The following is a 13,641-nucleotide window of genomic DNA, read 5'->3' on the forward strand; positions in this document are numbered from 1 at the left end:
GAGACTGTGTCCACACAAACACGGCAACTATTTATCGTGCGCTGTCTCTTGCCTTTCCATCCGATGGTCATGTTAGCGCTTGAGACTTTGTGATGTTTGAGTCCTATTTTTGAGAAGCAAAAAAAGTGTTTCAAATAGTTTTTAGTGTTAGTTGTAATGAACTAAATATATTGATGCTGCTAAATTATAATGCTCAATTATAATGAGATTCAAGAAAGTATTGCAACAGGTAAAAGATCAGCTCTTACCAAGGTTATTTTCACAAATGAAATCTGAAATTTAGATGAAACGAGTGATCAAAAAACATTTTCATAAACGGATATAACATTTTCAAAATAAACTGAAAGCTAAAACTGTTACTGAAAAATGAACTAAAATAAAATTATTATACAATTATTAAAGTTCATGCGCATCACCACCACTGTACTGTAAGTGCAGTAATGGCCCTATTTTACCAAAAAAAATTGGTACATTTTTGGTTAAAAATTGGCTATTTTTACTTTGTTAGCGCACATTAGTCTTGCGGTGAACAATTAACCAGTGCAAGTTAATGCACAGGAAAAATATATAATTTGTGGTAATCTTTAATCAAAATCTGAAAATGTGCTTCCGCTCTGATGACGTCAGTTTGACGGCGTGGGTTGAATATCCTGAACCACTCTCCTCCAACCATCAGACTGCTGTGAGCGAGGGATGAGAGGAGGTGCGCTGGAGCAAAGCCCCGCCCCCCTCGGTTCAAGATTCCGTTTCCAAGATTCCGTTTCCTAAATTCCGTTTCCAAAAGTCCGTTTCCAAAAGTCCGTTTCCAAAAGTCCGTTTCCAAAAGTCCGTTTCCAAAAGTCCGTTTCCAAAAGTCCGTTTCCAAAAGTCCGTTTCCAAAAGTCCGTTTCCAAAAGTCCGTTTCCAAAAGTCCGTTTCCAAAAGTCCGTTTCCAAAATTCCTTTTCAGTTGATTGCAACCTCTGGTTCACAGGGACTTTAAGTTTGCGTCCCGAATCTTACATCAAAATGTCCATCTTTGGTCTGCACTTATTAAGTTTTATTTGAATTCTGCTAAACTGTTATTACTCAAACTGAAATAGAATCTATAAAGAGTAAACTAAACAAAATCAATAATCAAACTAATAAAAACGAAACTAAAATGTATAAGAATTTTGACAACTATTAAAATAAAAACAAATTTTAAAATGCTAAACTTTGCCATTTTAGCATATTAATATTGGTCTGTTTGTAATAAAAAAACATATATGATAGTATTTATAATATTACTACTCCCCGTGAATATATTCAGTGCTCGTTTTTTTCAAATTAATTCTCTATTGATTATATCATTATTACATTGCTTTCTGTAAAACTTGATTTTGCTTGGCCAATCTCCAGGCCAATCGTGAATTTTGGCAACATTTTATTTTACAGGGTCTTTGTTACATGTACTTATTATAGTACTAACAGTCAATTATGCATTATTGCATGCAACTAACCATAAACCACAATTCTACCCTAACCCTATATCAGTACATGTTGTTAAATTATATTACTCAGTAGAACTGCACTGAACAAGGACACCTTAAAATTAAATGTAACATATTTTTTTTATGTGGACGCTTTAAGGTTATATACAGGTTTAAAAAAAAAAAAAAAAAAAAAAAAGTAATATCCGTGTAGCATGTAATAAGTATGTAATAATTGTGTAATAGTGAACTACTGCTTTGATTGCACAGAAGTTAATATCATCTGATATTTTAAAATATGTTGGCTCTCTTAAATAACTACTATAGTTTTTTTCTGTATATTAATAAACTTTCTATTAGCTTGTAGTGTAGCTTGACACAAGTAGCTTGACTGGGCACTGGAGAGTCTGCTGGACGTCACGCTGTCCGCACTGCTGACCATGCCTGCAAACACAAGCCACGACTTGCCCCGCTTCCACTGAAGAGCCAGAGCTCAGCTTTATTCCTGTAATCTGGATGGCTATAATTAGTGGCGCATTCCCTGTCCTGCGCGCCCCTCCCTCACATTTCCACATTCAATTGAATACTTCTGATTCCTCCGTGTCCAGCTGGTGTCCTTCAGCAGTGCACATCTGACCCCTGGCGATCCGTCTCTCGGACAGGCCCTCCGTCACCCGCTTCCTTTCTCTTCTGGGGAGGCGCCGCCTTTGTGCTGGGAGTGCAGGAATTCCCCAGTAACCCGAGCTCAGAGTAATTGGGAAAGTGGATCTTTTTCTTTTGTTCCTGTTTTCAATTAGCACAGCTGGGTGGAGAGCGTCCCAGAGCCATGCTGGGCTGTGGTCACCCTGCGGACGGGGACGGCACGGACTCCAGTCCTCACGCTTTATTATAGCCTTTTACATGCACTTAACATTTCATTTCATATTCAACAACATTAGTGATCTGCTGCATTGACACCATTATATGAGAACTGAACTGAGCTAGACGATGACATAACGGTTTACTCCAGAGCGGCTATATATATATATATATATATATATATATATATATATATATATATATATATACATTAAAATGAGAATATGGTGCAAAAGTTCATTTATTTCAGAAATTCAACTTAAAAAGTGAATTATATAGACTCATTACATGCAAAGTGAGATATTTCAAGCCTTTATTAGTTATGATTTTGACGATTACAGATTATGAAAACCCCAAATTCAAAATTAGAATATTGTGGAAAGGTTTTCATAAGCTGTAATCATCACAATCATAACTAATAAAGGCTTGAAATATCTCACTTTGCATGTAATGAGTCTATATAATATATTAGTTTCACCTTTTAAGTTGAATTACTGAAATAAATGAACTTTTGCACCATATTCTCATTTTTCGAGTTTCACCTGTAAAAATTAACTCAATTAATAACTTTTTCTACAATAGAAATGAACCATCACTGAACTTACTGAAGCTGGACTGTGACGCTATTCTCTTCTGGAAACACACTTTGTTGCATTATTTTCATGTTATCTCTGTAAAGCTGCTTTGAAACACTGTATTGTAAAAAGCGCTGTATAAATAAAGCTGACTTGACTTGACTTAAGATGAAATGACCTTTCAGACGCTTTTACGAGTTTTGTGGAAAAGAGAAACACTCTTAATCCCGTGGAGCGTTTCGATTCCAGTTTGCACAGAAGGTTAAAACAATCAGTCAAAAATGTTTTTTTTTGGTAACACTTTAGACATTTTACAAGATCTTGACCAAAAAACGCATACATGTTTGGTCAAGATCTTGTATTGCCAATGCAAGAGTCCAGCGCTCTGTAAAGTCTCCTCCAGCACATCCCAAAGATTAACGTTAAGATCCGCACTCAGAGGTCAACATATGTATTCGTGCTTCTCTCAACCATTCTTTCACAAGAAGTAGAAACATAATAGTCACTACAATAATAATCCAATCATAGACTCTTAAAATTTTGCCTATTTAAATCCAGACCGAAACCTTTTTGGGGCTGGGCAGTGTAAATATATATTAATATGCAGAATAATAGTTGACAAAAAACAAAACAAATTTTTTGACAAAACTATTGTCTTGTACAAGTCAGCACTCAGGTAGATTCAAATCTTATTGAAATCTAACACAGATTGTTTTCGTGTGTGTGTGTGTGTGTGTGTGCGTGCACGCCAGCTCCGTCTGGAGTGTGTTGAAATCACTATGGCTACAGACAGACTCGCATTCCTCGAGTTGTCTTGCTGGACGCTGAACACACACATGTGGGTGAAAGGTGCTCTGCCACGGCCTGCGCTATAATTACAGCATCAGACCAGGTGGATCTGGGCAGAGCTCGTTATCTTTTCAAACAGGAAGTTGGGATGGGACATATCAAACAGACCATCCCAGTTTTTCTTTTAATAATTAATAAGCTTTAGTTACACCACAGCCCTTTTCTAGTCAGTCGCAGGTGGTATTAGGGGAGGGGCATTCTCTTTTTAGAGAGCATCTGATTAGGCAAAATCTGTGGTTCAACATGAGTCATCAATATTTTTGCGCCGTGTTCTTGGAACAGAAAATCAGTCAATTTCAAAGGATAATAAATAAATGTTAATGTAGATTACCTGGAATGTGTAAAGTAAGCTCAATGGCCACGACAGCTGATTATTCTTCGTAACACTAATTTTTTTATATTTTTTTATATATATTTGAAATGTTATGTCAAATGTTAAAATAGCAATGTAAAATCAAAATATAATTTTTTCATACTTGTATGCATTGAGGCTGTTTGTGGGCGACCCGCTGGTCTAGACCCTCTGTCTAAGCCCCATCACGGACGTTTGCTCATTGCACTGGATGGAAATAATCATTTCCAAAATTCCGTTTCCAAAATTCCGTTTCCAAAATTCCGTTTCAGTTGGTTGCAACCTCTGGTTCACAGGGACTTTAAGTTTGCGTCCCGAATCTTACATCAAAATGTCCATCTTTGGTCTGCACTTATTACGTTTTATTTGAATTCTGCTAAACTGTTATTACTTAAACTGAAATAGAATCTATAAAGAGTAAACTAAACAAAATCAATAATTTCTGAGGGAAATAATCCCAGAAGTCTCCTGGATTGCCCCTCTTTAGATATATTCATGAGATTAAATCACGACTGAGAGTTTCAATCACTGCTGCAGTGTAAGCATGTTTGTTGACATGGACTTGGCCCATGACAAGCGCTGGAACTATACTGGAGTGTGTGTGTGTGTGTGTGTGTGTGTTATTTTCCACAGCTAGTACGCTAACAGGAAGAGCGGGAAGCTCCGCTCAGAGGTGTTGTGTCCATCTGGCTACTGTGAGTGTGTGTCTGTGTTGTTTCAGCCTGTGTGTCACCCCTAATCCACCACCAAGCCATTGTTTCTTTGAGATGTGTGTGTGTGTGTGTGTTTCCTCTGCAAACAGCATGTGGCTCGAACCCAAGCGTCAGCTTTATTTTTCCAAACTAGTTCAGAAACTAATTTCTGAAAAACTATAAACCCCATCTTTCAACCTTAGACTGGGTAGGGAAAGTACAAATATGGGGGCTCGCCGGGGTCGCAATATTTTAAGGAAATGGGTTTTGATTTGATTGTTAATTATGCTAATCGGCTCTTTTTAATGTTGTATGTACAAAGGAAGAACCCAAAGAACTGTACCGTACGCAGACAACAAGATTGTAATAACTTAAACAGATTTGTGTGGTTATACAGTACAATCTGTACAATGAATACAGTGAATACATATCACCTTCCTGAGATGTGGCTCAGAGAGAAGCTACTCTTAATAGCTGAGAGTTTGTTGAAATGTCAGATACAGTTTAAAATACAGATAAAATTCCAATAATAATCAGAAGAAAAAAACACGTTATGCATAATGTGTAACTTTAAATTATAAACAAGACAGGGACTCTTATTTTGAAATGTCTGTGCTTTACTATTGCCGGCTGCTAATTCAAAAACATACTTACATTTTTTTTTTTTTTTATATGCACTCTTACAACCATCTACAACAATATAAACAGCTAGAAAGGCTAGGCATAAATGCGCAGTATTCGCTGATCGCTAACTCCTCTGAAGCTACTTTGTTGCTACTTTGAAACATGCATGCAGCCCTTATATTTATTTAATCACTTATAGCTTATTTTTTGTTATGCCGCTAGTCCTGTTAAACTCTACAAAACGAGAGAAGGCGAAAACTGTGCCATTGACCAATTGTAAATAAATTAGTTTGTTTTAACAATAAGCTGTTAAACAGCTGTTCCGCTGCACATATTAGCTTTAGCGTGTGGGAAGATGGGCCTCAGATGTAAGGGGCCCGACCCACAGGTGCAGGACAGCTGCCCCACCCAGACCCCGAGACCCCCGAGGGCCCGTTCCTTCTCTCTCCGTCAGTCCCCGGAGACCTTCATAAATCTCAAGCAGCTAGCATCCTAGCTCACAAGAGCTAGAGTCCCTTAAACCACAACTGATTTAAAAAACATGATTTACATGTTATTTTATTCAAGGTTTATATTCTGGGAAATTCAACATTTGAAGAAATTACAAACAGCTTATTAAAGAGACACAAGAATAGTTAACTAGAAGGATTTAAGGGCAAAACTTTGAACTTTAGCACCTTTAAAATAATCTTGTCAGGACTAAAAACTTCCCCTAATTAAAGAATCATCCTCATATATTCATATATAATCTTAAACGCTCTGGAAACACGAGCCGAGAGGTCCACATGTCTTCCTGTCCTGCCGCGGCGAGCCTGAGATCAGCAGGAAGTAGATCATCTTCCCAGCGGAGCACGAATACTTCCAGTGAGTCACTCTCTGATTGAGGCTTTGTGTATTTCGTGACTCATTTGGCCACAAACTGCCATGTTTGGTCCAGTTTACAAGTGTACAAACAAGCAGGTGGAGTTGATGGGGCATAGATTTTAGTTTTTGTTAATCCGTAAAGAATGTCACCAACCAAGGCGTACGTTAATCATCACCAGCGTGCAAATGGAGACCTGTTGCAGTCCTCGAGTCATGAATGCTATAAAAAATTCTGTAATTGCAATGAGAATCTATAGATCTTTGAGGCCCAGATTTGTATATTGATTGCTTGGTCATAATTAAGGTATAAGTGTGATTGTTGACTATGCACACTATTTAAATCAATCGAGTTTGTCAAAAATACTATAGTGTTGCATGAAGAAACATTTTCAGCAGGTCTGGTCACACTAAATTGTGTGGCCGGAATCCAGTCGTTTCGTTCTGGAGTTTCACATGAGGCCGAAAAACATTCCCAACGCTGGTCTTGTCCGTGTTCGAGCTGGACGTGCACATTCGTCATGTTGACCAACAGAACGCTACTCGGTTTGAGCTGTGCTCCACACATCACACTTCTGACAATGGAAAATTCCCCTTTTTTTGCCACAAACCTTACCGTAACCAAAATGTTGCAAATGTGGCCGCACCTTAGACTGAGAACTTCCCAGGATGAATTAAGGGCAGAATTGATGTTGGGTTGCATTTAAAGGATTAGTTCACTTTAAAAAAAAAAGTGAACTCACTCCGATGTCATCCAAGATGTCCATGTCTTTCTTTCTTCAGTCGAAAATAAATGAAGGTTTTTGATGAACACATTTCTCCATATAATGGACGTCAATGGGCCCCAAACGGGTCAAGGTCCAAATGACAGTGTCAGCGCCGCTTCAACGGGCTTTAAACGACACCAGACGATGAATACGGGTCTTATCTAGCGAAACCATCGTCATTTCAAAAATAAATAAAAAAGTTTTATAAGCACAAACGCTCGCCTTGCTCTGTTCTGTGATGCGCGTTCGTGACGTCACGTAATACGCAGTTACGCTGTAAAGGTCTCGCTTCTGTGAAAAGTAAAAAAATTCTATCCTGACGAAAATGTTCTTTTAGGCTTTTTAATATTACAACCCCAGGACACACACACGAGATGGGCATTTTAAACGATAAACTGACACAAAGACATTTGAATATGTGTGTATGGTCCTCCTTCCGCACATCTGTAAACACTGACTCGTCAAGCGTGACCTTCTCAACGTAACTGCGTATTACATGACGTCACGAACGCGCATCACAGAACAGAGCAAGGCGAGCGTTTGTGCTTATAAAACTTAAACTTGTTTATTTATTTTAGAAATGAGCGATGGTTTCGCTAGATAAGACCCGTATTCATCGTCTGGTGTCGTTTAAAGCCAGTTGAAGCGGCGCTGACACTGTCATCTGGACCTTGACCCGTTTGGGGCCCATTGACGTCCATTATATGGAGAAATGTTTTCATCAAAAACCTTCATTTCTTTTCCACTGAAGAAAGAAAGACATGGACATCTTGGATGACACGGGGGTGAGTAAATTATCAGCAAAAGTTTTTTTCAAAGTGAACTAATCCTTTAAAGTGTAAAATGCAATGGACGTGATATGACTTCACGCTCAAATTCAGTGTATAACAACTAATAACAAATGGTGTGTATAGTGTAACATAGCAATCTTCTATTGGTCACGCCGTTTGAATTCGCATGTCTTATTATTATAGCAATCTTGAATCTTCATACAGAGCAGATTGCAAAACGTTTTACTTGAGATTTGAATTTAAAAAGCTGTTGAACGAACTTAATTAAATTAAGGAAAATTTTCCACGAAATTGAATTACATTTTTTTTTTACAATTACATCGAATTTGTTTGAAATGATTTGTTGTAAGAACTTAAATTAATTTTGTCAATCCTGCCAGATAAAGTTTAGTCAGGTTAGTTTGTGTCACCAACATTATAATTTTTGCTAATTTGACTCTACAATCACTTCTAGATTTTACTAGTGTTCTATTTAATTAAAACCACTTTTTACATAGTAATATTAATTACTTGTGCAGTTCTGCGAGTGAGGTTTAATGCTAATAAAGTGCACACCGTAAACACAGTCGCAACTCTTCTGCATAATGGTAACCACAAACTTCAAAAACATTACAGAAAGTCCTCTAAGTTTCTAACATAACTGAACATTAAACACTAACAATAACTAACAACATCTTTCCATTTACTGAAAAACAAATGTATGCAGTCCCTTGCAAAGCATGCTGGGAACTACAGATCCACCGCCCAGTTAGATGTCAACAAAAATTATTCATGTAGTTTTCACACAAATTAATTAAGTAAACTTCCATTTTAAATATATTAGGTTATTGAACACAATTAAATTAAGTTGTGACAAAATATTAAACAATCGTGTTACTTTTGCTTATTTGAATTAAATAAATTTAACAAGAGGCCAAAATAAATTTTTTGAGTGAACTCTCAATAAAAAAGTAACCAGATTTCTTTGCATAACCAATGCTGTACTTGAATTTCCTTCATCATTTGCCGTGTCCTGCAGATCTACATTCCTGCAGAGCTCATTTCCGATTCTTTTGAAACACACCTGAACCCGCTCGTCGAGGTGGAAAATGTCAGTCAAGGTTGAGATCAGATCTCCTGGAGCAGGTTTGAGCACCCCTGAACTACACAATAAAGCCCACCCGATAATGAAAGAGACGCTAAACTGGTTTACCGACTGAGGGACACTGGGATTGTCATTCAGCAACCGACTGGCTGGCGCTCGTGGCCTCGCATGCAAAAATGCAGAGGAGCCAGATTTTCGTGTCGCTGCAGTGTGGAAGGGTTCAGTGAGGGTGGAGGAGTGGCGAGGCCAACACAGCACACCTGTTCCTTGACTCACGGATCGCGGCGTTTGCTCACGCTGGGCGTTTAGAGGCGTGTGGGTACAACTGCAGGTCCAACAGCTGAGCTGAGTCCAGCTTGAGTTGGACGATTTAAGCCAGATTCTTGCATCTTTAGCCTGAGTAGTTAGAATAACGTCAGACCACCAGAGAGAAACACTTGTGCATCTGGCTTTGTGGCGTAACTGACTTAAAGTAGCAACATAGTTTCCTTGGTTGTGTTTAGTTTAAATTTGTCTGTTCAAAATGGCGTCACCCAAATTGGCATCATCTAATATAGTTTGACATCCAAAATATAGCGTTCTCTTGCAAATGTGTTTGCGTTCCCTCAAGGTATTTTGCGCTCACTCGTTTTTGGTTGAAAAACGTTTGCGTTCCCCCGAGTAAGTTAACATTTGCAAGTTCGCAAAACCTTTGCATTCACCCAAGGGACTCGAAAACTGTGCAAACTGTGTTTGCTCGAAAAGAACTCAAGAATTGTGTGAGCCGTGAACACAATATCTTTGTAGGGAAAGTGAAAGCTGGTAAAGGACCCAACACACCTGAACTAGCTCATCAAGGCCTGAAGGATCACTAGAAACATACAGGCAGGAGAGTTTTCATCAGGGCTGGAGAACAACTGCAGGACTGGTGTTGTGCGGATCCAGCCACAATCCAATGGCACTTATCACATTTTACTATTACTGTTATGCATTACTATTTTATGTTTTGGTGAGTTCTTAAGAATGAGCGATCTCATTTGTATGATCTGCACTTGCCTCTCTGAAGGCTAGGTTTAGGCGTGGGGTAAGGGGTGTTGACCTTCATGCTTAGTTTATTTATTTATTTTTTTATAGGTTTTTTTATCCTGTTTTTGTACAAATTGTAAGAGTCCAAACAACTCATAAAATAACTATGTTTTCTCATGAGATCGGGTTGCATTCAGAACCTATGTGACCCTGGACCACAAAACCAGTGGTTAAGATAAAAACCAGTGTTTTTTTTTTTGTTTTGTTTTTGAGAGGGAGATTTATATATAATCTGAAAGAAAAATCTCCTTTAAAGTTGTGCATTTATGTTGGTGATTGTGCTGCATTCACTCACAAAAATACATGTTTTATATATTTACTTCATGGAACATGATCTGTACTTAATATCCTAATGATTTTTGGCATAAAAGAAAAATCTATAATTTTTAACCCGTACAATGTAGTGTTGGCTATTGCCACAAATATACCCGTGCGACATGTGACTGGTTTTGTGATCCAGGGTCACATATTTGAATCTAGCATTGTCTCAGGGTTAGCACGGGCAAGCATCATTCACCGAAATCTAGCCTCTTTTGTAATATTGTAGGTTAGGCACCATTTTGTGAGCTCCAAAGCATTGATACATTTTTCTCCCATCTCATTTTTTACCCCATAACCATGTCCCTTTAGTTGCTCCGGCGAGCTTCCCCAACACTGACGCCACTGTAGTTCGACACGGCCAAGAACTCAAAAGGTTTCCTCTGACAGACTTTGGGTTCCTTCTCAATGGGTTTTGGAGTAGATTGAAGGATTCAGGCTAAAATCCCCAACATGTGAAATCACCAAAAGTGTTCCTAGAGTAGTTCTGATGTGCTTGACCTTCCGGACACTGCAAATGCCCTTCTGCAGAAGTGTGTTTAACGTGAACATTTGCTGTTTTTCTTGTGCAGCCACATTGAGAAGATCACCACATGGCACGACCCCAGGAAGGGCCTGACCCCCTCGGTGACCCAGATGGGTCTGCACAACCAAGCCTCCACTAACGGCAACATACAGCAGCGCTCCATGGCCCTTTCTCAACCCAACCTCGGTGAGTGTGAGCGCCACTGCTCATGAACACACACGTTCTCTCGAGCTGTTTCACACACACGTCTAATATCACAGGTCTGATGTGCTAGCATATATTTCCCCTTTTGATTTTAGATGTGTGTGCTAAGGCAAGCATCTCTATTATTACGCTCATATTAGGGTTAGAGATTTAAACCGCTCCGAGTCTTAAAGGGTTTGCTCTCCTAAAGTAAATTATGTCATCATTTACTCGCTCTCATGTTGTTCCAAACCCATAAGATAATCTAAATCCCAAATAAATGAAACTTTAGAGGTTCTTTTTTCTGTCCCTCCATTGAAAGTCCAAGTAAGCAAAACTTAAAAGATCCACAAAGGTCATATTGCTGTTGTAAAATGAATCGAGCAGTTTAATCCACACATGAGTAACACCACATATTACCCATGAAACCATATAGTAACTTGCTAAAAACCATCAGAAGCTTTCCGAAATCTCCCCCTCTACGGCCATTTGTAGTGGTGGCCGAAACCATGGTTGAGTGCACTCATTCAATCCCACAATGCACCACAGTATCTGATGTACCCTCAGCTGCTAGGTGCTAAACCAGGGGTGTCAAACTCAGCCCTCGTCATTCGCATTTACTTCAGAAATATTCAAATCTAGTCATTTTGGGCTAGGTACCAAACAAATGAAATGTCTTTCTTTAAGTATTTCTGCATGACATGAACACTATTTGTCGTGTGTGTGTGTATCAGTCTGTCTGTTGATCAGAGGCTCTGAATGAGGTGTAGCTGCTTGTTTTGAGGGCTCCACGGCTGATTTAATGAAGAAAGTCTCCCAGCTGACAGATCTGAAGGCTTTAAAGCTGTCGTACAGTACGCGAGGCGCTGTGTTTAGTGTCTGCATGTTGTTTGCTCTGACTCTGACTCTGTCAGTAAGTACGCTAAATGACTTCCAAATGTGCTTTCTTTGTTTGCCTTTTTTTTTCTTCTTCTTCTTCCCAAATCCTGATTTGTGATGAAATGGAAAAAAAGGTGTGCCTCTGCTTTGTTGGCAGCCGAGAAACAGATTCCAGCGAAAGGGGGGTGGGGATCAGAACGAGACGAGAGCGTTTGGAGGGAGAAATATTCCTTCCAGCACTTCCAGCACACACACACACACACACACACACACACACACACACAGTAGACGCCGACTATCTCAGCATATAGAGTTACAGTACACACCACAGAGTTTCGTCTGCAGTCGCAGGAAGTAAAGATATTTAATAAAAGTTACAATACTTGACTCCCAAACTAAAACTAACCTCACAGAAGAACATGTCCAGTGTGTGTATTGCAATAAAAAACATCAAAAAGTTTCCAGTGTGACCGTAGCACGCATCATGAGTGTGAGGAAGCGCTGGTGATGACATCTCACCGCTGTGTGTGTGTGTGCATGCGTGCGTGTGCGTGTGCGTGTGCGTGTGTGTGTGTGTGTGTGTGTGTGTGTGTGTGTGTGTGTGTGTGTGTGTGTGTGTGTGTGTGTGTGAGCCAACCTGCTACACTCGTTCAAACGGCCGTTTTCCTCCCTGATCCTCTGTAAACTCAACCATTCATTTCTGTCTTGCACGATCCTCTGATGACTCAACCGGTCTTTTTTTTTATTTATGTTTTTGACATGGCTGTGTCATCCATTTTGGCTCACTAGAACAAGATCAGAGGACTCACAATAGAAAGCCGTGACTCAGACAATCCCACGATGCCTGGCTTTTTTCCGTCTCTGGGAACCTGAGGGGACACAGATTTCCTCTATTCTTAGTTTAGCCCAGCTCGAGCCTTCACCTGTTGTGTGTATTCACGACCGGCCCCCTCAAAATGTAGGGATTATGGGTAATTGACAGTTGACACTCTAATGCAGGGCCTACGGTCCTGTTTTTCCCAGTCTGTCCCACTCTTATTAAAACTCTGTAGTATCTTTTTCTCCTGCAGTTGATAACAATGGACATATTGCATCACGCTCAGTTTTACGAGCAGCTGTTCTGCTTTTTTAGCTCTTAAGCTGAAATTAAGCCCAGCATGAATGTGTGCTTTGGGTCAATGATTTTTTAAACGTACATTAAAAAATGCAGTTCATTCATTCAGTGAGTATACATCTTAAACGATGAGGATGTTTTTTAAATTTTATACATAAATTATGTCATAGAGATGTCTCTTAAAAAAACAGATTGTTTGACTTTTGTATGACAAAGCAAGGAGAGTTCAGGTTGTAAAATGTGCCACCAAAAACTTCGATTAATTAATCATTTAAAAAACTTCCCTTGAAAAATATATTTTTAATTCAATTATATACATTTTTACTTGGTTACACCTCATGACATTATTGAAATAGTTAGTACATTTAAACTTTTCTTGAAAATTTTATAATTCGTTCATAGAATTAATTTGAGACATTTTAAGGTGTTTCCGTTCATTTTCGCACTGAATCGCACAACATTCAAGCCAACATTTGCGAACAAAAGTTTTGCTAGACAAAACGCAATTCATTATTTATTCGGGAAATAACGTTTCCATCAGCGCTTATCGCATAAGCCGTATATCGATCAAGATACAATCCGATGAGACGTATTTCATTTGAGTCGATATTCATGAAATTCAATCGAATTTTGCTGTCTCCATAAGGCATTTT

At 38.9% G+C, this 13,641-nt stretch overlaps 1 protein-coding gene across 2 annotated transcripts in view; it reads left to right on the forward strand.

The window, feature by feature from the left end:
- The window catches only part of wwtr1 (WW domain containing transcription regulator 1), a 60,444-nt gene that overhangs the window by 28,185 nt on the left and 18,618 nt on the right, over positions 1-13,641 (forward strand). For both annotated transcript variants that reach the window (XM_079593636.1, XM_079593635.1), the window contains exon 2: positions 10,859-10,998. In XM_079593636.1, coding sequence (XP_079449762.1) covers positions 10,859-10,998 — 140 coding nt within the window. The remainder of the gene's footprint in view (positions 1-10,858; positions 10,999-13,641) is intronic.

This window comes from Phoxinus phoxinus (assembly GCF_949152265.1).
Source record: "Phoxinus phoxinus genome assembly, chromosome: 20".
NCBI classification, from domain to species: Eukaryota; Metazoa; Chordata; class Actinopteri; order Cypriniformes; family Leuciscidae; genus Phoxinus; species Phoxinus phoxinus.